A 26,964-nucleotide genomic window follows, 5' to 3' on the forward strand; every position below is an offset into this window, starting at 1 on the left:
TATGCACTCCCGAGAACGCCGGTGGTAGAGCCACCCTGTACGCCACCGGTCCAATCCGATCAAGAATCTCAAACGGCCCAATGTATCTAGGACTCAACTTACCTTTCTTTCCGAATCTCATAACTCCTTTCATTGGTGAAATTCTCAAGAATACCTTATCTCCCATCGCAAACTCTAACTGACGGCGGCGTTTATCTGCATAGCTCTTCTGTCGGCTTTGAGCTGCTTTCATTCTAGCCCGAATGATATCTATCTTTTCTGTGGTCTGCTGAATAATCTCTGGCCCTAGAAGTTTTCTTTCGCCTACTTCATCCCAATACAAAGGAGACTTACATCTCCTGCCATACAAAACCTCATAAGGTGCCATCCCAATGCTAGCCTGGAAGCTATTGTTATATGCAAACTCAACCAATGGTAAATGTTGCATCCAAGATCCCTTGAAGTCCATCAAGCATGCCCTCAACATGTCTTCTAAAATCTGAATAGTTCTTTCTGATTGTCCATCTGTCTGAGGGTGAAAAGCAGTACTGAAACTTAACTGAGTACCCATTGCCTCTTGTAAGCTTCGCCAGAACTTAGAGGTAAAACGAGGATCTCTATCCGACACAATGGATACCGGCACTCCATGCAACCTCACTATCTCCCGCACATACAGTTCAACTAGCTTCTCTAGTTTATAAGAAACTTTAATGGGCACAAAATGGGCGGTCTTCGTTAAGCGATCCACGATCACCCATATAGCATCTTGCCCGCTTACGGTCCTTGGTAGACCTGTCACGAAATCCATGGAGATATGTTCCCATTTCCACTCTGGAATCTGAAGTGGCTGTAATAATCCTGCAGGTCTCTGGTGTTCCGCCTTCACTTGTTGGCAAGTCAGGCATTGTTCTACAAATTTAGCAATTTCTCTTTTCATGCCATTCCACCAAAAGGACTCTCTCAAATCCCGATACATCTTGGTACTCCCTGGGTGAACAGTGTACAAAGAACGGTGTGCCTCTTCAAGAATTAACCTTTTTAGTTCATCATCAGCAGGTATGCATACTCTACCCCTAAACCTCAAAACTCCATCCTTGGAAATACAAAGATCAGTTTTGTCCCCGTTTCCGATCCCTTCTATTAACTTCACCAACCCTGAGTCCACTTTCTGAGCAGCTTTGATTCTATCTATCAAATCAGGTTGAACCACTAAACTGGCCATGAAAGCATTTGTATCACTAGCAATGACTTCGATACCGGCTCTTTCTAAATCCATTAGCAACCTATGCTGAGTGGTAATAGCTGCAACTGTCGATCCCACTGACTTCCTACTTAGAGCGTCGACTACAACATTAGCTTTGCCTGGGTGATAATTAATGGTGCAATCATAATCCTTGATCAGCTCAAGCCGCCTCCTTTGCCTCATGTTTAATTCTTTTTGGGTAAAGAAATACTTCAAACTCTTGTGATCCGTATAAATTTCGCACTTTTCCCCATACAAGTAATGTCTCCAAAGCTTAAGTGCAAAAATAACTGCCGCGAGTTCTAGATCATGAGTGGGATAATTCTGTTCATACACTTTCAATTGGCGTGAAGCATAAGCTATAACCTTCCCATGTTGCATCAGTACACACCCCAAACCAAGCCTAGAAGCATCGCTATAACATGAGATACCATGCATATTTCTTTTTTTATTTAATCTTTAGGCAGGATATTATAAGTTCTTCGTTACTTAAGTAAATAGTTCATCTTGTCTTATTTGACGTTTTCAAATTAATTAAGGGTATAATTTGGTTTTTGGGTTCTTGAAGACAATTGAATTAATCCCATCAAGTTGCGTTAGTTTGAATATTCAGTATTTCAGCAAATTTGGCTTTGGATGGAATATATTTGGACTCGATAATTTATTTTCTTCACAAGTTATAAATTGATTAATTAGGTCTATATATAATCCTGCTGAGCTGAGTTGATCTTTTGAATTGTCGGACTTTGCTAGCTTGATTCAAATAACTTGTGCTGAGAGCTCGTCGACTTGAGCTGATCTTTTGGATTGTAAGGCTAAATTTGGCTCAAATAACTCAAACTTGAGCTTGAGCTACGTGCTCTCATCCAGTCGAGCCTGACATTAGTTTGAGCTAAGTTGAGTTATTATTATTTTTTATATAATATATCCATTACAATATGTAACTAGTCGATATTCATATATATCTAATAAACATACTTTTATGTTGACATAAGTTAGTTATTAGTAATATATATCTTTTATATATATATATGTGTATATTAGCTTTACAATTATATTATAAAATAGCTAGTATAATTTAATCACTTATGGACTTAAGTAATAAACATAGGACTATATATGAATTATATATATTTAATATATAGACACAAGTAACTTGATTGGATGTTACATTACATATTTATTGGTTTCTACGTATATACGGATGCATGGAACATATGAAAAACTCAAAAGTTATTAGTTAATTTATCCTGACATTTAATGTTCAGACCTCATGAATCGTGGTGAATGTTGCTTACAAAGAGGGATTATATATAAAAATTCTCTAACATCCACTAAAATTTAAAATATGAATTACTATATATGAAAATCCATCTTGTATAATATCTTTTTTTTTTTTTTCTAATTAAAAAATTTATTTTGGACATGCATTCAATATTACAGGCTCATGAGCGTGCGTTCTATATATTCATGAATACTGTAAAATGATCTCCAACTCTAGTTCTTCTACTTTTTCTCGAAGCATGGAGTTTTCGGCCTCGTATGAAGCCATAATATTAAAATTACTTGGTTTTCTACGTATAATAATAATAATAATAATAATAATTATGCTGGTTTCCTCCAAAAGGAATATGAAACTCAAAAGTTATTTGTTAATTTACTCTCATAATTAATGTTATTCAGACCTATATCATGAATTAATTATCGTAACGAATGCTTGCAAATTAAGAGGGATAATAATTCTCTAACATCCATTTAATTCATTTAAAATATGAATTATTCTGAAAATGCATCTTGTATGTCTTTTTTTTTCCTAATTACAAAATTTATTTTGGAGATCATGTAACATTGCACGCTGAGCGTTCTATTATGATTAATTCACAAATCTCCAACTACATATAGTTCTACTTTTTCTCAAAGCATGAAGTTTTCCTCTTATATATATAATATATATATATATATATATAGAGCCATGTCATCAAACTATTCCGGCCTATTATAGTCCCATCATCCTCTTCTCATGATTTGTGAATTATTAAATGAAAATTAAAAATAAATTTAATTAACTTAAAACATAAAAATAATATATTCAATGAAATTACTACTTTTATTTAGAATATTGATAGTTTTATTAGAAATTATGCTAACAATATTTACATTCTTTTCAAATTTTACTTATAGTATGATATTTCAAGATACTCTAATTAGTTAATTACATAAGATTTCGTTTATTTAATAAATTTAGTAATTAATATAATGTTAATATTATTATATTATTTATATCATAATAAAGTAATACTAGCTACTCATCTTCTCAATTCTCATCATCTTCCCATGTATCATTTTATGATGTGGCATTAGATAATTAGAGACTATTTATTATATATCACTTGTAAACCTATCATGATCTAATGTCACATCATGTGATGTGAAGATGATACTGAGAAAAATGATGTTGAATAGATTTTTTCATCATAATATCATAACGAGTAAAAAGAGAAATAATTATTTGAATGTCAAAATTAAGGGCATGTTTGGACACTATGAGAACTCTTAAAATTTTCAAATTTCTTTATAATTTCATTAACAAACATTTTTCAAATACAAAATAATTTTTAATTTCAAAATTTTATGTTTTCCATTAAATCATTAGTTAATCATTATTCAAATACAAAAATCAATATAATTTTTACAAATTTTAAAACAAAACACAAAGTCAATACGAGTTTTACAAACTTTAAAACAAAAATAAGATTAAAAAAATATATTCAATCAATATTTTTACTTTATAATATTTTTATCTAATTATTTATCTCTCCTTCACAAAATTCAATGAAACATCATCATGCAAACTATTACACTACTATTTATAAAATTATGAGATACTCCAACTGCACAACATACCCGATTGCATCAATAAGCTACAATATTAAAATGAAAAATTCTACTTATCATCTCTTATACCATATAATAATTTATAATTTATTATTTGTGTCATTCTATTTAAATATACATATATTGATATGTAAATATGTATATTTAAAAAAAATAATAATAATATATTATATATTGATATGTAGTATAAAGATGATAAATAGTATTTCTTAAATTTATTAGATGCCTTTTATTATTCAATTATTCGTTCGCAAAGACTCTCAAATCGATGCTCGATCTTCTGCCTCTTTCTTTCTTTGGGTAGGCCAGATTCAACCATTCGATTAATTTCTCCTAACTTTTACCCTTTTATCTTTATCTCTCCCACACTCTCTCAGCTGTTAAGACGCTTTGTATGTTTTTTTTTTCTTTTCTTTCCAATTCTGGATGATATTTTTATATACTTTTTTTCTTGTATTTTGGAAGAGACGGGACAGAGAGAGAGAGAGTCCCGAACCGAAAGGTGGCAGAGGCTAACGTGCGCCATTTATATATTTAAAACTCTGTAAAAACGCTGATCCTTTGTCGTCTCGGCTTTGTCTTCCAGAGAATCCTCGCCCCCCTCCCTCCACTCGCCCACCGCCACCTCAAATTCCCCACTCCACTTCATTCTGAATTTCCAGCTTCTTCTACATGGAGAACGGCTTCTCTTCCCCTCGGAGCGAGTCTTTCCCGGCAGGTCTCCGGGTGCTCGTCGTTGATGACGACCCCACGTGGCTCAAAATTCTCGAGAAGATGCTCAAGAAGTGCGCCTATGAAGGTGCGTCCCCACTTGACTTTGCTACAGTTCACCGTCTGTGTTGCTAAAATATTCTCTGCGTTGCTTTTTATTATGGCACTTCGTAGTTCCTAATAATACTTGTTAGTTACGAGTTGGGTTTGTCCGATCATGTCTTGATTCTAAGCGTAATGGCTTCTGGGTATGTTTCATTGTTTTCACGAGGTATATATATTCTATGTTTCCTTAGGTATTAGAGGAGCATGAGAAAGTTATAGCTTCTGTCTTATGCACAGTCGTTAAGTCTGCGTATCCTTGAACATGACTTAAGGATGCTAGCTTGTATTTTGTTCGTCTATATGTTTGTTTATTTTTTCAAGTGAAGGTTTATTATTGAAATTGTTAGTTCGGTTAATGATAATTAACACTCAAATTGATCAGGGTTGATCTGAAAGATAGTATTGCTTAAGAACATGACCTAATGGCGTAGGTGTTTCAAGATTACTGAGTTGAGGTGAGCTGCATAAACAAGTTTCCGATTTTAACTGCCCTGCCAATCTGGCATTTTTTTACAGGGTAGGTAATTTTTTCTTTTTTAATAGGAAAAATGAAAGATATTTCTTTTAGAGATAAAAAGATGTTAATTCTCCATTAGTTTTGTATACTTATAACACAGGAAAATGTAACTGTTGTCTGTAGTGTTTTTTCTTTTTTTGTTTTTTTTGGGCTGAACCAACTTTCTGAAAGGTGGTGAATAAGGATAACGCTTCTTTGGAGACTGTGATAGGGTACATATATAATTCTTATCTATGTTAGTTGCTGTGCAAAAAACCTTTTCTGGAATCTCTATCATGCCTTTTTTTGGTGGTTTTCAATAAAGAGCTCAATTTGAATATTATAGACCTTCCAGCTTGATCTTGAAACTCACAATTGAGTAAAAGTACCTGATTCGTGAAGCAGGATTGTGAACATTTGCAGTCAGTAAAGTACCACCGTATAACATTACCCACTAAAACACAAAAAGAAAAAAAAACCACCAAGAAAAGATAATCTTCTATATGATATTATTGTGGCGAGGTGTGATGAAGAATCTAATGACATTTTACCTTGTTGGATGGCTAATTGGCACTCAAGTGGCAAAAAGAGTGTTGTTCTGGCAAGTATGCATGTAATGCCCAGCCAAATGAACAATATCTTCTCTTTGACCTCAACCATTAGCATCCGAAACCTTTATCAGACATGATCAGAACTTCCTCACCTGCAAAATCTATAGCTTTATTATATGTTTCACACAACCAATATTGTTACTTATTGTCCTGCCACCAGATCAATTTACCAAATTCTGTCCAGTATCATATTTTCAGTTGCATCCTTTTACCTTATTGGCCAACAATTTATTACTCCATTCCTAAGCATCTCTTCAGTCATTCCCTTCGTTCAAATGGCATTACTTCTTATCTTATCTGCTTTCTTTTATGTATGATAAGAGAAACAAATAGCAAAGGCCTTTATTTGCATGTAACTGGTTGATCTAAAAGAAAGGAGCAGAATTTATTGATCTAAGAAAAGTGCATTTGCTTTATATCTCTTTGTTACATTGTGACTTTTGGTTTGAATGAGTTTAATTGCACAGGATAACACCAGCTTCTATGACTATACTCAGCCAATTGATCAGCTCCAGGATGGCTGCACCAAAAATTTGAAACCATTCTTATGACTTCTGTTTTTTCTCTTCTTTCATTTTTTTTGCAGTGACTACATGTGGTCTGGCAAGAGAAGCTTTGAACTTGCTTCGGGAAAGGAAAGATGGGTATGACATCGTAATCAGCGATGTTAACATGCCTGACATGGATGGTTTCAAACTTCTTGAGCATGTTGGACTAGAGATGGATCTTCCTGTCATCAGTTAGTTATCCTACACTAATACATGAAACATTTTCTAACATGCTAAAATTTATTTTACATTTATTCACATTCATTGGCATCCCTCCTTCTGACGAGTTGCATTTTATGAATCTATACAGTGATGTCTGTTGATGGAGAAACAAGCAGGGTAATGAAAGGAGTTCAGCATGGAGCCTGTGATTATCTCCTCAAGCCGATAAGGATGAAAGAACTCCGGAATATATGGCAGCATGTCTTCAGAAAGAAGATACATGAGATAAGGGACATTGATCATCATGAAAGTTTTGAGGGTATTAGACTATCAATAAATGGATCAGAATTTTCGGATGATTGTATCATGTTTAGTGGAGAAGATCTGACATCTTTTAAGAAAAGAAAAGATTTTCAGAACAAATATGATGAGAGAGACTATGGCGATCATTCTTCTACGAAGAAACATAGAGTGGTGTGGTCTGTTGATCTTCATCAGAAGTTTGTCAAAGCTGTAAATCAGATTGGTTTTGATAGTAAGTATGATATAAACTTCCATTTCTAGAGTTACTTTTTTGCAACATGTGAATTAAAAAAACTAAAGAAATATTAAGTTGTTATTGTTTAGTTTTCTTTATGTGATCCTCAATCATGCAGCTGGTATCTTTATCTTCTTTTCCATGAAGCCATGACATATGTTGTCTGTTTGGCAGAAGTAGGTCCCAAAAAGATACTCGATTTGATGAATGTGCCATGGCTGACTAGAGAAAATGTTGCTAGTCACTTGCAGGTAGATGCCTCACTCTTTAGGTCTTCATCCTATGAATGGCTAAATCTAGTAGGGCTTTTACAAAACTTCTCCTTATGGAATAGTTGCCAAGGAATTGCTACACACGCGTGCACACACACACACACGTGGATCCATAATGTTGTATATAACTGTAAGCTTTTTAGCACTTCTATTCAATATATCTTCTTTTGTTGGTATTTACACGAAAGAAATAAAGGTCACCTCTCTCTTTGAGATTAACATTCAAAATATTCTGGTCCTTCTAAGTTTGCATATGCTTTAATTTTGAGTGAATTTCTATTCAGTTTCACCACAACTGCATTTTTAAGGCCCTCTGTTAATGATTTCACTTGAACCTTAGAAATCTTCCCACCTTTTTAGCATATCAAAATGTACAGAAACCACAGCCAAGTTATTGAATCAAACAAAAATTTAGAAAGAAAGTGTTGTGTACTGATCAAGTCATTATGAATCAGTTTGAACATCAAGGGAAGTCTCATATGGTAATATATATATATATATATATTCTTTTGCAGAAGTACCGCCTCTACTTGATTAGACTGCAGAAGGAAAATGATCTGAAAGCTTCTTTTGGTGGTATAAAGCATTCAGATGTTCCTTCAAAGGATACTTCTGGAGGTTTTGGCCTGCAGAGTTCAATCCACACGAACCAAAATGATGTTGCCAATGACAGGGACCAGTTTTCAGGCAGTAACTTCTATGGTCAGGACCTGGATGCCAAAAACAATGAAGGTGATCAAGAGGAAATTGTTTCAGAGCCCAGGCCAGATTCCAAGAAACCGTTGACTGCAGATGTTCCTGATCCTCAGGACACAAGGAGCTCACAGATGAGCTTTGATCATTCTTCTGCATCACTGGGATCTGATGTAAACTATACAGAGTTTGATTGTAGCATCCCAAAACAGTACCCTTGGAGTGAATGTCCGGAAGTTCAATCCAAACAGGAACATAAACTTCTTCTTCAGTTAGAGGGTGGCTTTAGCCAGCAGCCACCAGGTGTTCCACAGCATTACATTGAAATTGATCAACTACAATCAGGCAGAGATACAAGTAGCCCTATAAAAAATGAACCTGTGCTTGTCGAGTACAAGAGCCATCATGAGAGCCATATCAGTCCAAAGGAAACTGCAATTGACAATTTTTCTGTTCAATCCAAGAGCCTTATCGCATATCATCAATCTTTTGAGCCCAGTTCAACTGCAATAAAGAGCATGAAACCACAGGCTGTCGATCTGAGCTGCATTACAGACTTAGAATCTTGCCAACGAAACCTGATATCACCAAGTGACTTGACTTTTCCACCATTCAATGAGGACCTGACGGTTTGCTGGCTACAAGGTGATTTCCTAAATAAGAATTTTGGACTCCCAAATATGGAGTTTGCTGACTACAGCGACCCCGGCTTTATCGCCGACATTCCTGTCCACTTGTATGACACACTAACTTCTGACTACGAGTGTCCCTATGACCCAACAGAATATCCTATAGTTGATCAAGGTCTATTTATATTATAACCTTGCCATCTTGCTTGAAGAGAGGATCCTTTCTTCTTAGGCAACCAAAATTAAGTGGATTATTTCCAAGTACTTTATGGATCAGGAAATAGTTCTCCTGATCAGTTTCGACCTGGATGTTATAATTTTGTATTATAGGACTGTTGCCGAACTTTTACCATATTAAGTTTGCTTGTTGAAGTTTGGTCCTTAACTTGGGACGTGCATTAGGACTGTATTTATGGATGTTAATTTAAGATAAAACATGCAAGCCAATGAGTACGTAGATGGGGCACTATATATGAGCAAAACGTCCTTTATCTTTGCAACTTCTGTGATCAGAACAAAATAATTTCATCTGTAGAATAAAAGATAATCATCCGGCCCTCGCAGACCGCTGATTTTTTTTTCCTCGGCAATTGCATGCTATTATATTGACATAAAATAAAAAGTAACCCTTGGTAAGAAGTACAACTTGTTTGATATATTGACATAGCTAGATTAATCTGGTTGGTTTACTTACATGTCACTTTTGAAAGGATTTTCCTTGGTTATTTTTGGGTAAAAAATGTAGCATGTCATCTATGTTAAATTTCACATTGTATTAGATCAGCAGAGCTCTTGAGCTTAAACTCTAACGTTACTGTTAACATCGTGTTTCGAACACCTTTGGGCCAAGTTCCGACAAATCAGGTCTTAAAAAACAGGTCCTGCAAAAGGTAGAAAAGACTGTGATTTTGAGAGGACAACCTAGGGGCCGGGTAACCTCCGATGTCAAAGTTAGTAAATTTTATTGGAGGGTAGCAAATAAGTAAAAGAGTCTAGGGATCAGAGAGATATTCTCGTATCTGGGATATGCTATTTATACTATAAGTTTGAGAAGCAGATAGCGCATGCTCCCATGAAGTCTGCATCCCTCGTACTGTTCCTTGTATCAAAGTCTTTAAATGTGGCGTGGCTTTGCGACAGCTTCATTAATGTGGCATGTTTCCTGGGTGGTGGAGCCATTAATGCGGCATGGTTATCCGACCTCCTTCTCTCAGTCTGTCTCCCCTCTAGGTCGTTCATGCCTTCTTTGTCAGTAGATCAATGGCTCCTTGTATATTACCCCTGTTGTGCGGGCGAGCACTTGAGGACTGGACACTACTTGAGGGGTCCTCAAATTGACAAGTCTCATCCCCTATAACACCATCCCTCCTGCAGGTCGTGTTCAAAGGAGCTTTCTCGTGGGCTGGATTAGGGGCTCTCTACTCCGGGTCGGGCTTTTGATCTTACTTCCCTTCAATTCACAGGCCTCTTGGGCTTAGTGGGGGGAAATCCCCTTACAGTTACCATGATAATTCTCACTGGACGAGTATGGTGAGAATTCTTTCATATCCGATCTCGTCTTACTACTAAGGCCAGGATCCTTATTATGTTGTTCTGAAGTCTGGGAGGCCCCCACTGATTGGCGTTTCTGATGGGGTTCCTATCTTCCTTGATGGGCTCACATTTTCATAATGTCTTTTCAAGTTCATTAATGAAGAGGGGTCAGGTGGCTTTTCGTGTTTGTGTCGCTTTGTAAACTACATTCCTAGAATTCGAAACGGCGAGTACCCCTATTGCCATGGTGTGTGAGAGTCTAACCATCACCCTTTTCTTATATAACGTGAGAGAGGGACTTACTTCCCGCCTACTGCACTGTGATTGTCCCCACTACTTTGGTTCTCTCGATTTTTCTTCTCTTCAACCAATCTTCTTTGCTACTTCGTGCGCTGGCAGTTATGGCCTCCGAAAGATTTGTTCAACCCAATGTTTTTGGTAGGGGCTCTGCTGATACTGGGTCTTTGTTTTTGGGTAGCGGATGGCGCTCACTATCACCAAATCAACGCTAGCCTCCTTAGCTCTCACCTACCAAGTACCAGAGACTGCCTCCTTTAAAGTTCCTGGCCTTGATGAGGGCCGTCAATGCAGAGAGTCATTCTACTAGGGTGGCTCTATACGCTTCCATGTTTGCATGCAGCTTGAAAATACCATTCCCTTGCCCTGTTCATGACCTTCTAGACCGCCTTGGATTGGCTCTTTCCCAACTGCACCCGAATGATGCGGACCTTACTGATCGTGAGTTTCTTCTCACCCACAGGGTGCTACGGCAAAAGGGGAGGGAATGTATGCAGTTTGAAAGCAATACACGCTCTGGTCACCCTGGAGTCATGGTACTGTAAAGTGAAAGACCGGTCTCCCAAATTCTTCTTTGTATTTGGCCACGGTTGGGAATTTTCGGTAGGCCAGGTGAATAGCAGGGAGTTCCCAATACGGAAAGACTACGAAAAAAATCCTGGAAGACAAAGTTGTGCGTTCGTCAGCCATCCCTTACGAAGTGCGGCGTATTGCGAGTGTATGAGAATGGGTGCAAAACAAACCTGGCAGCGTTTTCTTTGAAACCCTCATTTCCTAGGAAGTCTAAGGAGCTCTCTGCCTCCTCTGAGACACCTTCCGATGACAGGTTGGTCGTCGCGCGGCCCCAAGTTGCTCCATCTCGAAAGAGTTCTTTGAACCTTCCTCCACCGGACAAGGAGAAGAAAATCCGCCGGGAGAGTGCCCGGGCCGAGGATAAGCCTCCCCTCGGGGCTCGAAACCCCTTATTGCGGGGGTTGGCTATCTTGGAGGCTAGCTATCCCATTGCTATTGCGATTCCAATGCAGGTGTCGACGAGTGAACTAGTGAGCAGTCTTCTCACAATGCCTTTACCAGTGGTCACTGTTGAGGCATCCGGGGGGAAGTTTTTTTGCGTCCACCACTCCTGACAAGGGACAACATTCTTGTTCATGGATCTCACCTCTTTCTTCGACTCGTTTGGCCATCAGCAGTCATTCTCTCAAGGCTGCTGATGAGGGGGTGGCAACTACTTCTAGCAACAGTGCAGAGGTAAAAGACCATATAGTAGGTAGGTCCCCTTCAAACGTTACAATCTGTGGGGGTTCAAAGAGTCCTGCTGCAAGTCTCTTAGCCGGTGAAGGTCTGAGGAGTCTAATCATTGACCCACTTGTCCTGGTTGAGTTTTCTGAGGAAGTTGGTTCTGCGGGTGTTATAGTCGGCGAGGATCGGCATGATGAACCATCCACCCAGGCTGAGTATCCAATAGAGGGTGATTCTCTTCCAGATATTGCATTCAACCTTAATCCAAGGGGTTTGAGCGGGGATCCGCTTGTTCCCCCTGAAGTCTCCCCTTCTTTGTCCCAACAGGCCATGGAGGGGAGCCGAAAGGAGGCCATTGATCAGGTCATCGAGTGTTTTTCTGGCTTTTTCCATGAGGTTTGACCGTTTCTTTCCCATCTTCTTCTTCTTCTTCTTTTCTTTTTAGCCTTTCCTTGTTGTTGCCAGGGTACTTCCCAGCTTGCAGCTTTCATCGTGGATGACCAGGAGGCAGCCGCTTAGAAGGACTTGGATCGTGCTCATGGTGAAATGGAGGAGAGGGAACTGTTGAAGCGTGAGTTGGAGAGGACGTGACTCAACTTGGTGGACGAGTGCGAAAGAGCAAAGACTGGAGTGTCGTAGGAGGAGTGTCGTAGGAGGAAACATAAGCAAAAGTTGTAGTTGGAGAAGGTCCAATTGAAGCAGCTTAACCAAAGCCTGCAGGACTACCTATTCCGAGCGCAGGGGGAGAAGGAGCAGTTGGACAAGTTGAACCAAAGTCTTCAGGACATCACCCTCTCCCTACAAAGGCAGCTGAAGTGGTTCTCATGATGAAGCATGGGGACGCGGGGTCGTCAAGGGCGGCAGGTCAATGCGAGCATTCTTTTTGGAGAGTCTAGAGCTGCGTTCGAGATCTTTCACCAAGTACCTTCAGTGGTTTGTGCTTGCCGATATTTCCACCAGTGATGTAGCCTTTCAAACCAGTCACGACCTAGGAAGGAAAGAGATGCCAGATGCTTTCCCCGGTCTAGTTATTCTTGTGCCAACCGTTGTCCCCAGCGTTGAGATTTAAAGACTTTCTTGTTCTGTTACCCCTTTTTTATTTTTGCCCATATGTATCCGCACTCTGTCACCCAGCGACTTGTATATACATATATATTGACCAGTATACATACCTTGTTTTTATGTCTATTTTTTGCCTGTTTTTGCTTTGGTGGCCGGCCTGAGAAATTATGGTGAAGGGGTTCGTAGGGCTTCTACCCACCCTGCTGGTTGGTCACGCTACGCTTGCTTATCCTTTTTGGTCAGTCATTCTCAGGGCACGACCATCGCTTTTAATCACGTTGTACTTTGTTGTTTTGGATGGCCATGCCCGACCTTGCTTTCTTCATTATATTATGCTATTTAGGCAGCCACGACCCGTGGTTGGGTTCAAAGACTCTCAACCCACCCTGCTGGCATCCAGTTTAACCCTTCTAACCTTGCTAGCCACTTAGCCTTTTGTTCGTATCTTTAATACTGGCTTCCTTCCTTTGCATTTCCCGCTACGCTCTGTGCAAGTCTCATTGTCCTAGAAGTGGCCGCAGATTGTTCGGCTGATCTGTCCTATCGACTATTCGACATCCCTTCCTGGAAGATGTTTCATCCCCTATGCAGACTTATAGGCCCTCGGGCTGCGTATTGGCTCAAGGCCTAGTGGGCTATAAGCAGTGGGGAAGATCCCTTACAATTACCCTGCCAATTCCTCTCGGATGTGTCTGAGGGGAATTCTCTCTACATTCCTTAACCCGTTGCTTTTATAGATCTCATGGCCTCTTCACTGTGTTCCAAGCGACCATCCATTTTACACACACGTGGCAACTGCGGCATTAGTTATGTTTTTGTGTTGAATGGTGCCCCTTCGATTTTTGCGTCATGATTTTGTGTTGTGCAACCATTGACTCCGCACATCGTACCAGCAAATATACTCTATAGCGGTTGCAATAATCGAGGGATTCTGGTTCTCTAGGGGGACACGTGGTAATATGTGGAGTTATGGTGCCTCGGGAGGTCAAACGTCAACCCCGCCTATATAAGGACTCTCTTCCACATTGGGAAACCCATTATACTCACTGTCTTTTCTCCTTCATTTTGTGACTCTTGCTCTGCTGCTTGAGTCCTCAGTTCCCTTGTCTTTCTTCGTTTTTCTTCCGAAGTTCCTTTGCATTTTCTTCTATCTTTCATAGCTTCGAAGAAATCTTCACACCCTAGTGGACGACAGGTCCTCTAGTGCTGCTTAGGCTACTACTGGCCGAGGCGGTTCCACCCTGGACGATTTTGTAGGGTGGAACTGCCAATCCTTTGTTGTTGGGGTCCCGGATCCCTTGTTCTCATTCTTGCACTTTTGCTTATTGTGCCTCACTCGTTCTGGCTCTTTTGCTTATCGTGCCTCACTCGTTCTCGTCCTTTTGCTTATAGAGCTTGACTTCGAAGCCATTCTTCACAAACGACGGGTGGTTTCAGGCATCTCCTTGGCGATGGTCATTGTCATGCGACTCAATTAGTTGTCTCATTACATCCCTGGAGATCTCTGCTTGCTACTTGCACAGAAGCATAATTTGATCTGGCTTGGTTGCAGTAGTGAATGGCCTTTGTCAGGTAAGCGGTTCTCAATGCAGAAATCAACTCTGAGATTTTCTGATTCTTGGCAATATCTTCGTCGTCATTGGGGATTTTCAGCTTATCCTATTTCAGATGGGTTCGAGAACAGTGCGATCTTCTAGTCCTTTTAGATTATCCCTGGCCGTTTTATGGTCTAGGTCTACGGTCTGACATTGGAACTTGTTGCGACTTGTTCTCTATAGCTTTGGAGCTTTATGATGTAATTTGTTCCTTATAGCTCTGCGGCTTTATGATGTAATTTATTCCTTGTAGCTCTCAATAATCAATAAAATCGTTTTTCGTTGATTCTACTTGGCTATATGATTTCTATACTTCTCTCTCTATATCTCTTTCTTCTAGGTTCTTCCATTTGCATCGTTCCGCTGTTATAGTCCTCGCGTGCTGTTGTTGCCCTTGCTTGTATCTTTTGTTTCAGTATTTGTGGAATTTACAACCTCGACCTACTTCTTGCTCCTTGGTGCTTGTGTAGCCTTCTGTGGGACCCCACTTCCTTTCTGGAGATCCTTCTTACTTCGGGCAGTCATGCGACTAAAACCCGCACTCCATTAGGGAGAGGTTAGGCTACCTCAAATTAGCCCTCCCCTTTTGGTTCCCTAAGGAGGCTACTTCTTCGAGCAGCCACTGGGGCAGTCCACTATTCCGCTATGATAGGAGTCGGGATAAATTCTTCGAGCCTCCTCAAAGGCAGGACCCGCTCTCCTCTGCAGAAGGGATAAGGCAGCCTTTAGGTCGGCCTTTCCCTATTGGTTCCAGCAAGAAGGTAAGTCGTTCAGGTAATCTATTACTAGACCCGTTCCCGCTTGTTGACATCATAGAGGAATGTAACATTTTGGGCTAGACTGGTGTTGGACCCACTCTTCGCTTGTACTCGAGGTCAGAGCAAGGGCCAAACCCCCTCCCCTCCGCAGAGGGGACAAGGTAACATTTTATGCCTACCTTTCCCCATTATATCCCGTGAGGAGGTAAGTTATTCGGGCGGTTTGTTACTGTACCTGCTCCCACCTGTTGACACTTACGAGGAAGGTATAGTTTCTAATTTCGGGTAGCTGAGGACTACCCGCTCTCCATCGCGGGATGGACAAGGCAACTTTAAGGCCTACATTTCCCTGCGGTATCCTGCGGGGAGGTAAGTTCTGACAGCGATATAGTTGACCGCTCTTTGCTGTGATAGGAGCCGGGGTATGCTGTTCGAGTTGTCGGGGGGCATAATCTACTCTCCATTGTGGGAAGGGGGTGGAACAGCCTTCGGCCTAATTCCTCCCTCTGTCACACGGGAGGTAAGTTATTCGGTCAATTTGAAAGTGGACCCACTCCCGCTCATTGATATCACATGAAATGTAAGTGTTGGGTCAGGCTGGTGTTGATCTCATTCTTAATTGTGGCGAAAGTTGGGGTAATTTATTCGAGGGGCCATGAGGCTGATCCCGTTATCCTCTACAGGAGGGATAAGGCCACCTTTAGGCCGAGCTTTCCCTATAATGTACCGCGGGGAGGTAATTTTGGGCAGTTTGTGACTGGGCTTGCACCTGCCTATTGACGTCCACAAGGAAGGTAAGCTTTCATCTTTGGGCCGCCGAGGTTGACCAGCACTCCGCCATGGGAGGGATAAGGCAACCTTTAGCCCTGCCTTTCCTTATGGTGCCCTGCCGGGAGGTAATCTGTCGATGACCTTGGTGCTGTAGATTTCGTTAGTCACGCACTTTTTTTGCTAGCACTCTATTGGTAATATGAAAGCTTGGAGTAGATGTTTTGTATTGTCTTGAAAAGTAGCATTTTCATTAAATAAAAAGAAAGTACATGCTGGATAAAGAGGTGTTACTTAATTAAGGAAAAAGGAATCTCAAGCCGGTGAGGTCGTCATCCTTCCTTCTTTCCAAAGCCATGCACTGCCCCTTCCCCCCTTAGGACTGGCAGGGTGAGCTGTAGACGGAGGTCTGCCTCAGCTTCTTCGGTGGCACTCTGCCTATTCTGTTCTGTTAATGTCGTTTGAGACGGGCCCTCCATCCTTCTATTTTAGCTCCTGAACGTAGCATTCTCTTGCTAAGACCTTATCTCCTCGGACTTCCCCCACTCCCTGGGGAGTTAGGAACTCCATTTTGAGGTGATAGGTCGATATCACGCCCCTTAAGCTATTGAGGGTGGGCCTCCCAATGATGGAGTTATACGACGATGGAGTTTTCACTACCAGGAAGTCAACTATAACAGGGGTTGTGCAGGGACTACTCCCCACAAGGACGGATAGCGTGATGGTTTCCATAAGCTAGATAACGCTTCCAGAGAAACCTTTCAAGGGCATGGGGGTGGGCTGCAGCCCGGTGGCATCAATACCCAATCTAGTGAAGTCTCCCCAGAACAGGATGTCCGCGAAGCTCTCGTTATCAATGAGGATTTTATGGGTGGTGAAGTTGGCGACATGCATAGTGACTACCAGCATGTCATCGTGGGGGTACATGACCCCTTCTTCATTGGCCTCAGTGAATGAGATTGCTAGGGTAGGGTCACCCCTCTGTTGTTTGGTGGGATGATACTCAGCCAAGTACACCTCATGGTATCGAGCCCGTCTGGCGTGTGCTTTCCTACTCGATGAGATAATACTACCCTCGCCCGCGAATCCTCTAACTATGGTTCAAATTTCTTCAAAAGGGGGCTCCGGCAAGGTCGACCTATTCCAATCGCCTCGGTCTCAAATCCTTTCTGTCGATCTTCCCCTTTTCTCTTGCTCCTACCTCTGGGCCAAGGAGTGGAGTCACTTATGCTGTTCTGCGTTTTCCCTCATCCCTTGTGGGGAGAATCAGTCTTTAATATTGTGTGAGGTGGACCGATGGTACTTGTAGTAGCGACACATTGTCCCCCGGTCGTCTTTCTTTTGAATAGAGAACGTGGGCCGGTCGTACTGTGGTCCAGATCCCTTTGCCAAGACTTCCTCCCGCTGCTTCTCTTGGGAGCCATTCTCCCTTTTTTCATAAGGCTTGGCCTTGGTTGGGACCTTTGCTGCCTTCTCTATGGGCTCCATTTTCTTCCTCGTGACTCCATCAGTGCCCGGAGAGCGTCTTCTGCATTGATGAAGTTGTCAGCCTGGCCCATGAACTCTTGTAATGTGGCAAGAGTCCTTCTGGCCAGCTCCACCATAAACTAGGATCGTGGCCAGACCCCTCCCAGGAGCGCCGCCAAGGTTATCTTCTTGTCTTGGTCGTCGATGGTCAAGACGAGGCTTTTGTCCTCTGTTGAACCGAGATAGGTAGGAGTTCAGGCTTTTGTCCTCTGTTTGTTTGATGGTGAGGAGGTACGCAGTCAGATGCCGCCTCCTTCAACTACACATGAACTAGGTTAGGAACAGCCAGGCTAGTTCACCGAAGTTGTCCACCTATCTAGGTGTTAGTGACTCGAACCATGCACGTGCTGACCTTTTCAGGGTTAGCGGAAATGCCCTACAAGCTACTTCCCTGAGGAAGCTATGCAGGGTTATGTGAGCCCTGAAAGTTTCTAGGTACTTAAGAGGGTCCCTTCCTCCATCATACATCTCCATAGTGGGGATTCTAAACTTTGGTGGCAAAGGCACCGCCATTACTTCTTCAGTATAGGGTAGGCCCATGCTCGTGAGCAACTGGTCCACCGTTGACGACGTGCCTACCTTCCTTTCTATCTCCTTGTATTTTCCTTTGAGGCTGTAGAGCTCGTCCTGCATGTTCTTCAGCTCCTCTTCCTTATTAAGTCCCACTTGCATGTTTCGAGATTCTACGCGCTTAGTGTTGCTGGATGCTGCTCCGCCATCTGCCTATTGGGGTTTTCTGAGCTCCTCGTTCTCCTTGCCGAGTGTCTGTATTTCGCTGGTCAGTTTTGTTACCCACTCCTCCATGGTTTGCAACCATATTACCATAGCATCTCCCATGTCTTTCCAGAGTTGTTCGAAATGGGTTGTCACAGGCATGAGAAAGACACGCAAGATCTATTACGATCCCACAGACGGTGACACTGTTAACATCGTGTTTCGCACACCTTTGGGCCAAGCTCCGGCAACTCAGGTCTTCGAAAATGGGCCCGGAAACGGTATAAAAGATTGCGGCTTTGAGAGGGCCGCCTAGGGGTTGGGTAAGCTCCGATGCCAAAGTTAGTAAATATTCTTAGAAGGTAGCAAATAAGTAAGGGAGTTTAGGGATAAAAGAGATATTCTCGTACGTGGGATCTATTATTTATACTACAAGTCTGAGGAGCAGATAGTGCCTGCTCCCATGAAGTCTGTGTCCCCCGTATTGTTCCTTGTATCAGAGTCGTCAAATGTAGCGTCGCTTTGTGACGGCTTCATTAATGTGGCGTGTTGCCCGGGTGGTGGAGTCATTAATGCGGCATGGTTATCCAACCTCATTCTCTCAGTCTGTCTCCCCTCTGGGCCGTTCATGCCTTCACTGTCAGTAGATCAATGGCTCCCCCCGTATATCACGTTTGTTGTGCGGGCGGGCACTTGAGGACTAGACACTACTCGAGAGGCCTCAAATTGACGAGTCCCATCCCTTGTAGCACCATCCCTCTTGCAAATAGTGTTCAGAGGAGCTTTCCTGTGGGCTGGATTAGGGCTCTCTACTCTGGGCCGGATTTTTTTTATCTTGCTTCCCTTCCATTCACAAGCCTCCTTGGGGTTAGTGGGGGAAAATCCCCTTACAGCTACATTTCACCCAATTTTATTAGATATTTCATGTATTCGGCCAATTTGTTAAGGGAAGTGATGCACACCCAAACTGATACGAGGAATGTAGATCTAGATTTTACGTTTATTGTACTGAACTACCTTAAGAAAAGCTTAATCTTCATTGGATTGCGACAATATCAATTATTTTTTTCCAAAGTCTTCTATTTATGTTCACTTTTGTCTTCTTAAGAAATATTTCATTTCAAGTTTTGGAAGTGGCTATGATTTTGATTTTGCTCAATGTTTTGGCAGGATTCATGTTTACTGACGCAGTTAATTTTCATGCAATAATATGGATTTTTCCTTTTTGAAAAAATCTTCATCATTTAAAATTTTGTATCTATTTAGCCCGGCATGGGAGCTTCACTTATTAATTTTGAATTTTTATCATTAGTGAATATATTTTAGAGTTTTTCTCTATTTCATTGTTTGCATCTTTTCTCAATTCACAATCTCTAGTTTTTGTTGATTAACTAGCCGTTAAGATAATCATCCTTATTTTGTCCGGTGTCAGTTGGCATCGGAGCTTAAGCTTTCATGGCAAGTGGCATAGGCCGTGGTCGGAGTGGGTAGGTTTCAACTGAGGAAACTCGTCACCGTGATCATAACTTATAGGATGTGATGATTGCAGATTTGTAAAAGCACATAGCGGAATTAACCCAACATCTAGAGGTGCAAAACTTGGAGGGTCAGATATATGATCATGATTCTGAGTCCCGATTTGAAATCGCATATCACAATCGTTCTCTATTTCAGGAGTACAATGTTTGGGAGGAACAACATGAAGACCTAGGTTCGTAGTTGATATGCTGGAATTTCTTGGTTCTTTGCAAGCTGAAGGTTTAATTGATTTTTTGCATAAGGTTGAGTGGATTTATTACTAAGGAAGATGAGTTTGTAGGGAACGTCCTTCCATACAGTGGAACTCTACACCTTTCTTGTAACGCCTGTCCTTGTGATGAGACTTTAGAAAATAATTTTAACAAATGAGACGGGAGCTACTAAACCTTTTAAAAATTTTTCCTTCCCTCCTAAGATATAAAAGATTCTACAATTAAAATATAAAACTTACATTTATAAATCTAAGAGAGTTTTGTAGTTGAATTCATTGAATTAAAATACAAGTCCTTTTATGAAATATGATTATATACATTACATAAAATGCGTAGGCTTCTGTCACATTTTCCTTGGGCAGTGCCATCTTGACGCTTTGTCCTCATTTCATTCCTGGGTTGGGCACAAATACAAACAAAATGAGTAGTAAGCATTACTTCATACTATAAAAATATATTAACATAAGTTTCATTCATGCATTTCACATTCATATACATACTTACATACTTTACATAAAACATTTTCTTTTCTTTGGATTGACACAATATCAGTTATTGTTTTCCTCAAATATTCTATTTACGTTCACTTTTGTCTTCTTAGAAAATATCTCGTTCCAAGTTTTGGAAGTGATTATGATTTCAATTGTTTCCAAGTTTTTGGCAGGATTCTTGTTTACTTACGTAGTTAGTTTTCATACAATAATATGGATTTTTCCTTCATGGGAAATTCTTCATTATAATGCCCTCTACCGGGGTGGGCCGGGGAATTACTTCTTGTTACTTAAACTCACATTCCAACAATATATTTATAGACTCAAAATTCTCAATGACATGTTAAAATTATTGTTTCAAATCAACTATTTCAATATAATCAATCCAAGATACCACAAAGTCTCTTAATAAATGTCAACCTCCCAAAATGCTAGGTCATTAGAACACGAAAAAATTACTAAATAAAATTCTGCAATAATCATAGCAACCTTTTATGCTTAATCCACCATGCTCAAATCATCTCACCCATTCTCCCTAATCTTGATCATAAGCTAAAATATTCAAATTATCTAAAAAATATTACGGAGATAAGGGGTGAGTTATCAATAACTCAGTAAGTAGAGAACATATACTAGTATGTAAACATAAGCATTTATAGAGTTCACAATGTAAAAAACTATTTTTGGTCTTAGAATGTAGAATAAAAAATGTTATCAGAATATCATAGTGATAGTTCAAAATATTCATATTCAAAAGTTCTTTGGAATAGCATAATTGAACATCCTCACATCAAAATAGAATTCCATGTTTAACCCTCATGATAGGGTTGTACAAATCCCGACGACCAATCGAGCAGAAACAAAATGTGAAATCTTTCCCTTTTTATTCTCAGAGTCCTGACTGTGCACATAGGAAAGACCACGCAAAAAATCACTTTGTTTCCAAAGTAGGTGTACCAAAAATAGAAAAGTTGGTACAAACCATATAATAGAGGTCATAGTTTTACACGCACAGTAAGGTTAAAGCAGAGTAAAAACATAACCAGATACAAAATCAGAATGTCATGCCAAAGGGTGCCACATCATATCAAAATAGAGTACTGACCATAATCATATCATCTTCGCATAATCAAAACAGATTCAGAACATCTTCACATAATCATGCACAAATTTTCAAATTTCATATTCACTCTTTTTGCCAGTTAAAAAATATAATGCCAAAAACTTGCTCATGTCTACACCAGTCATGGCAAAAATACTTTTATCTTTTATACAAATTTCATGTGTAATGCAGAACAAATAATTGATATTGTTTCAATTTTCTTTTCATAACAAAACATGCATATATTTCCAAAATCAAACTTTAGTCCATTTCTTTTATACAAAGTCTAGCTTAGAAACATTGCTTAACTGTGTGGCGCCCCCGACCCTATGTACGGGAACACGGGAATCAAGACACCTAGATGATGACAACACGGTCACGCATCCCAACGATAGTGCTAAGTGTGTGTACATGCAACATTGTACAATAAACAACGCAGCGGATATTTTAAGTCAACTAAATCGAGTGATCCCATATCACTCCTCGGGTGGAGCCGAATCCTCAAACTCACCCTCAGCTTCATCTGCATCGAAATCTGCTTTACCATAAAATGGTACCACAGGTAAGTATAATCCAAACAACCCTCGAGAATAAAAATGCATTAATGCAACCAACATGCATGGATATGAGGAAGTATGCATTATTATCAAAATAACATTTTTCCTGAAAATGAACATTTACCAATGCATGCCAAAATTCCATTTGGCCTAAAGATAATAATCCGTCATTTTCCCAAAAAATGACCCACACAAAATCCTTTTATCCAACACACGCTATTTTTCTAGAAAATAGCCCAATAATCCATTTATCCAAGAACTCGCAATTTTTCCAGAAAATGGCACATTAACCAATTTTAACGTATGCACCATTATCTCCCCTAGGGACCATCCGCACACCTTGGCTCCCTTCGCCACACCACGGGTAACGACCTTGCGTGTGACTTGGTAACGAGCAAAGCCCAGTTCCGCGCCCAGCGCGTTCATTGCCAAGTATCCTCTAGCTCCCGCCAGTAGAGGGGCCACAGAGTCGGCACAAGAGCGTTACCCGTCCAATCCCGTTGTCGCCCAGCGACAACCTAGGGGACGTCACTCAGTATATTTCGTTTCTGAGTGACCAGAGGAGCTACACCTAGATAATGCCCCATCTCGGCTTGGGGTTGTGATACACACGCACCCAAAATCCTTTCTCACATGAAAATCTAGTTTTCAATAAACACATGAACATGAATGCAATTACACGAAAACCCAGTTTTCATTTACAAACATGATCATGTGTGCAAATATGCAATGTACATAAAACGACACAATATCCAAGAACCAACAAATCACAACACACAACAACTCCATTCTCTAATCCATCCGACCCCCTTACTCGTCGGACTCAGTCCGGCATAACCAATCAGTTCACAGTAAAATGAGTTAGTGCTAAAATACATTTAAATCACGAAATTTATTTGGAAAAATACTTACAGTGCTATAATATATTTTTCGAAGGATCATGGAGGTGCAAGAGGTGGCGGCACAACAACAAGACAGTGCAAAATGCATTGGCCATGGGTCTCAAAAACCCACTTTTGAACAGGGACAAACCAAAACTCGAGATTACTAGGGAAGGACTTAGGGACGTCAGTGAAGCTAGTGGTGGTGGTGGTTGGTCGTGGGTGGTGGCGTGGGAGGTGTTTGGAGGCCAAAATGCACAAAATCAAAATGTGGATGGTGGAGCTTCACTGGTGGCAGATCGGTGCTGGGGATGGGTGGTTTAGGTTGCTGGGTGGTCAAGAAAGATGTGGTGAAAAGATGGTGGCCAGAGGTGGTGCGACGGCAGCACAGGAACACAAAGAAGGCCGTGTCTTGATGCCATATGTGGAGGAGAATGGTGGCGCGAGAGGGGCTAGAAATTGGAGGGTGAGGTCGTCGGCCAGAGAGAAAGAGAATGGGAGGGGCGATGTCAACCACGGTGGCTCACAGCGACAGTGGTTGGAGGATGACGCACGGATGGGAGAAGGGAGACGCTGCGCATGGGAGAGAAGAGAGAGAGAAGAGAAAGAAAATGGGGGGAAAAGAAAAGTTGAAGAAAAGAAAAAAAGAAAAAAAGAAAAAGGGAAAAAGAAAAAGTGAGGGAAAGAATGAGGTCCAATCCTCACATCTTGGGTCACAAAAATGATCCAACGAAAAAGATTTCAAAATAGCAAGTTAAATAAAATAATTTAGTCATAGTGATTAAATGAAAATAAAATAATTAAATCCAGCAACACAGTAATTTTAAAACCCACAAACAAGTAATTTAAATTAAAGAACAATTTAAATGTAAAACAATATTTAATATTAAGAAAGCATATCAATATAATTTTCACAAATTAAAAATCATAAAAATAAACCAATTAAAACTCCGATAAACTTAAAACAAGAGAATCAGTTTTTGAATTAATAAAAATAATCATTCAATTACAAATACGCTAAAATACTGGGTGTTACATCCTCCCCCCCTTAAGATACATACTGCAGGGTCAATCAAACAAATACGGATGTTGCACCCTCATGTCGGCTTCTCTCTCCCAAGAGAAATCTTGAGCCAACGGATCGCCCCATAACACTTTCACCAAAGGTATCGTCCTAGACCTTAGCCTTTGCTCTTTCCAATCCGCGATCTGCGTCGGGGCAACTTCATAAGTAAGGTTAGACTGAAGTTGAATGCGTTCAAGGTTAACAAAGCATGGCTCTTGCTGTCCAAAACTTTTCTTCAATGATGACACATGGAACACATCATGAACTTCCCCAAAATAGTCCAACAATGCAACTCTATAAGCAGCAAGCCCAACCTTCTCTACAATTTGAAAAGGGCTAACATACCTCGAACTAAGCTTTCCCTTCTTACCAAAGCGCTTAATGCCTTTCATAGGAGAGACTTTGAGGTAAACCCAATCATCTCCCTCAAAGGATAAGTCTCTTCTCCTTGTATCCGCATAACTCTTTTGGCGACTTTGAGCTTCCGCCATTTTTGTCCTTATAAACCGAACTTGATATTTCATTTCTTGAATTAACTCCGGCCCAATTAATTTACTCTCGCCAACTTCATTCCAACACAAAGATGATCTACACTTCCTTCCATACAAAGCTTCATACGGGCCATATGATTTGAGGCATGAAAACTGTTATTATAAGCAAACTCTATTAGCAGTAGATGATTTTCCCAGCTCTCCTGAAATTCCATGACACAAGCTCGCAACATATCCTCAAGAGTTTGAATGGTGCGCACTGATTGACCGTCAGTTTGAGGGTGATATGCAGTACTACACTTCAACTTAGTGCCTAAAGCTGCCTGCAAACTTTCAAAAAATGGGAAGTGAACTGTGGGTCCCGATCTGACACAATATTATAAATAACACTAAGGGATTAAAGGGTTCTCACCTACAACATAATTGTACCTCTAGCCATTAGGAGACACTCAAAAGTAAAGTTGTTAAGGTGATCGTTCTTTCATAGTCAGGTCAGATTCTTTATCAAATTGAGATTGAGGGAGGTACGTGTTTTAACTATTATTATTTTATTATCGTAGATCATAGAAAATCAAAGATCCAATTATTAATGTTCATGTTGAATATTTAACATGTGGTATCGGAACTGCATGTTACAGATATTTTATGATCCCGATAAAATATAATAAGAAAATGTCTATTTGATTTTATACATGCCTCCCGTGTGTTTCTCTCAATTTGTATTTTATTATGGTCTGACTAAAAAGTTGAAAACCAGTATCTTTCTTTTAGTTTGAAATAGAAACTCACTGTTTGGAAATTTTATTATCGCTGAAGATAAATTAATGCTTCGGTTCTTCATATGAAAAATTCTTATTTTGACGTTCATGTATATACGTGGAATTACTTTTGTTTATGCTTGTGTTTTATTTTCCCCGATTTTTTTGTGCTGGAAAAAAAGTGGAAAGTTTTACCCTTTTTTCGTTGGTCTTCACACAGTAGTGAGAAGGTTGTAGTAAGTGGGGTCTGGAAGGGGTGGTGCAAGGTGCAAGGTGGTCGGAGTACCATTGCTGGTACCCTGGGATGGAAAGCTGTCATAGATGCCATGTAGAATGCCTTTTGGATGGTGGCCTGATCTGTGAGATGGGTTTCGAAAAAGAAACAAAAAAAAGGGAGAGAAGTAAGAAAGGAGGTGCATGTCGACGGTGGGAGGAGGCTGGGGAAGGCATGCCGGCTTCTCTCAATGGCAACGTCCACAGTTGTACTAGACTGAAGGAAGATTAGAAACAAAACATGGGGCGGCTTTGGTTGGGGATGAAGAAGAAAGAAGAAGTAGGGTAGGGTTTCTTATAATTCGTTGGGACCTAGGGCCCATACTAGGCCGTGTGCTTTGGCCTAGTCCAAGGAAATTAAAACAAATGGACAATGGCCTAGCACAATGGATTGTGGCCTAACCCGAGAATAAAAAATAATAAAAAAAAAAACTAAGGAAAGGGTTGTACAGTCGGGCTTGTACAATAGGCCCAACTCACGCCTGTTCATTACACTGAACTGGTTTTCGGCCTGGGTTCTTGGATTGGTTCGGTCCAGGCTCATGCCGGCCAGATTATTATATTATATAATTATTTTAATATTATTTATTAAAAAATAATCTAAAAAATAATTCTTTATTTCTCTTCTCTTTGAAAGCATGTACTTTATTGTTTAATAAATGTATGAATTATTTAAAGTTAAATTATGGTTATTAGTTATAAAATTCTTAATTATTATTTCTTATGAATTTTACTCTATGGTAGGCCATATGAATTATTTGCACTTGAATTATGGCTATATGTCATAAAATTCTTAATTATTAATTTATATGAACTTTATTGCATGCTAAGCCAAATAAATGTATGTATTATTTGGACTTGAATTATGGATATTAGTTATTAAATTCTCAATTATTGGATTTATGATTTTTATTGTATGGCTGACCATGCATATATAATTGTTTATCCCATATGGGGCAAATGGTTTGCCCCAAAATTAAGGAAACGATTAGTTACCCAAAGGTACATGACTTTTCTTAATTTTGATGAAACAACCATTAAACTTCATAGTAAATAAGAGTATAATGTAGTGAATAATTTGTGTGTCAAGATCTACTCTCAAAGGAGGATCTTGATGACACTATTAGTTCAACCATTAAAGTAAAGTTGGAGTGAATAATTTGTGTGTCAAGATCTACTCCCAATCAGGACTTTGATGACACTACTAGTTCATCCATTA

General features: G+C 40.1%; 1 protein-coding gene across 1 annotated transcript; it reads left to right on the forward strand.

Annotated features, from left to right (window-relative positions):
* The first annotated feature begins 4,584 nt into the window (after positions 1–4,584).
* Positions 4,585–9,339, forward strand: LOC118344846 (two-component response regulator ARR11-like). The gene is made up of 5 exons (XM_035686350.1): positions 4,585–4,916; positions 6,627–6,779; positions 6,899–7,285; positions 7,463–7,539; positions 8,076–9,339. The coding sequence occupies exons 1-5, from the start codon at positions 4,790–4,792 to the stop codon at positions 9,072–9,074; spliced, it is 1,743 nt and encodes a 580-aa protein (XP_035542243.1). The 5' UTR covers positions 4,585–4,789; the 3' UTR covers positions 9,075–9,339.
* The last annotated feature ends 17,625 nt before the right edge of the window (positions 9,340–26,964 follow it).

Source organism: Juglans regia, chromosome 16, assembly GCF_001411555.2.
Source record: "Juglans regia cultivar Chandler chromosome 16, Walnut 2.0, whole genome shotgun sequence".
Lineage (NCBI taxonomy): Eukaryota > Viridiplantae > Streptophyta > Magnoliopsida > Fagales > Juglandaceae > Juglans > Juglans regia.

Bases quoted from the DNA above. Each gene is read 5' to 3' on its own strand.
- LOC118344846 (XM_035686350.1), top strand. From the start codon at position 4,790: ATGGAGAACGGCTTCTCTTCCCCTCGGAGCGAGTCTTTCCCGGCAGGT. The intron at 7,286-7,462 runs GTAAGTATGATA...TCTGTTTGGCAG, and splicing joins AAATCAGATTGGTTTTGATA to AAGTAGGTCCCAAAAAGATA. The intron at 7,540-8,075 runs GTAGATGCCTCA...ATTCTTTTGCAG, and splicing joins ATGTTGCTAGTCACTTGCAG to AAGTACCGCCTCTACTTGAT.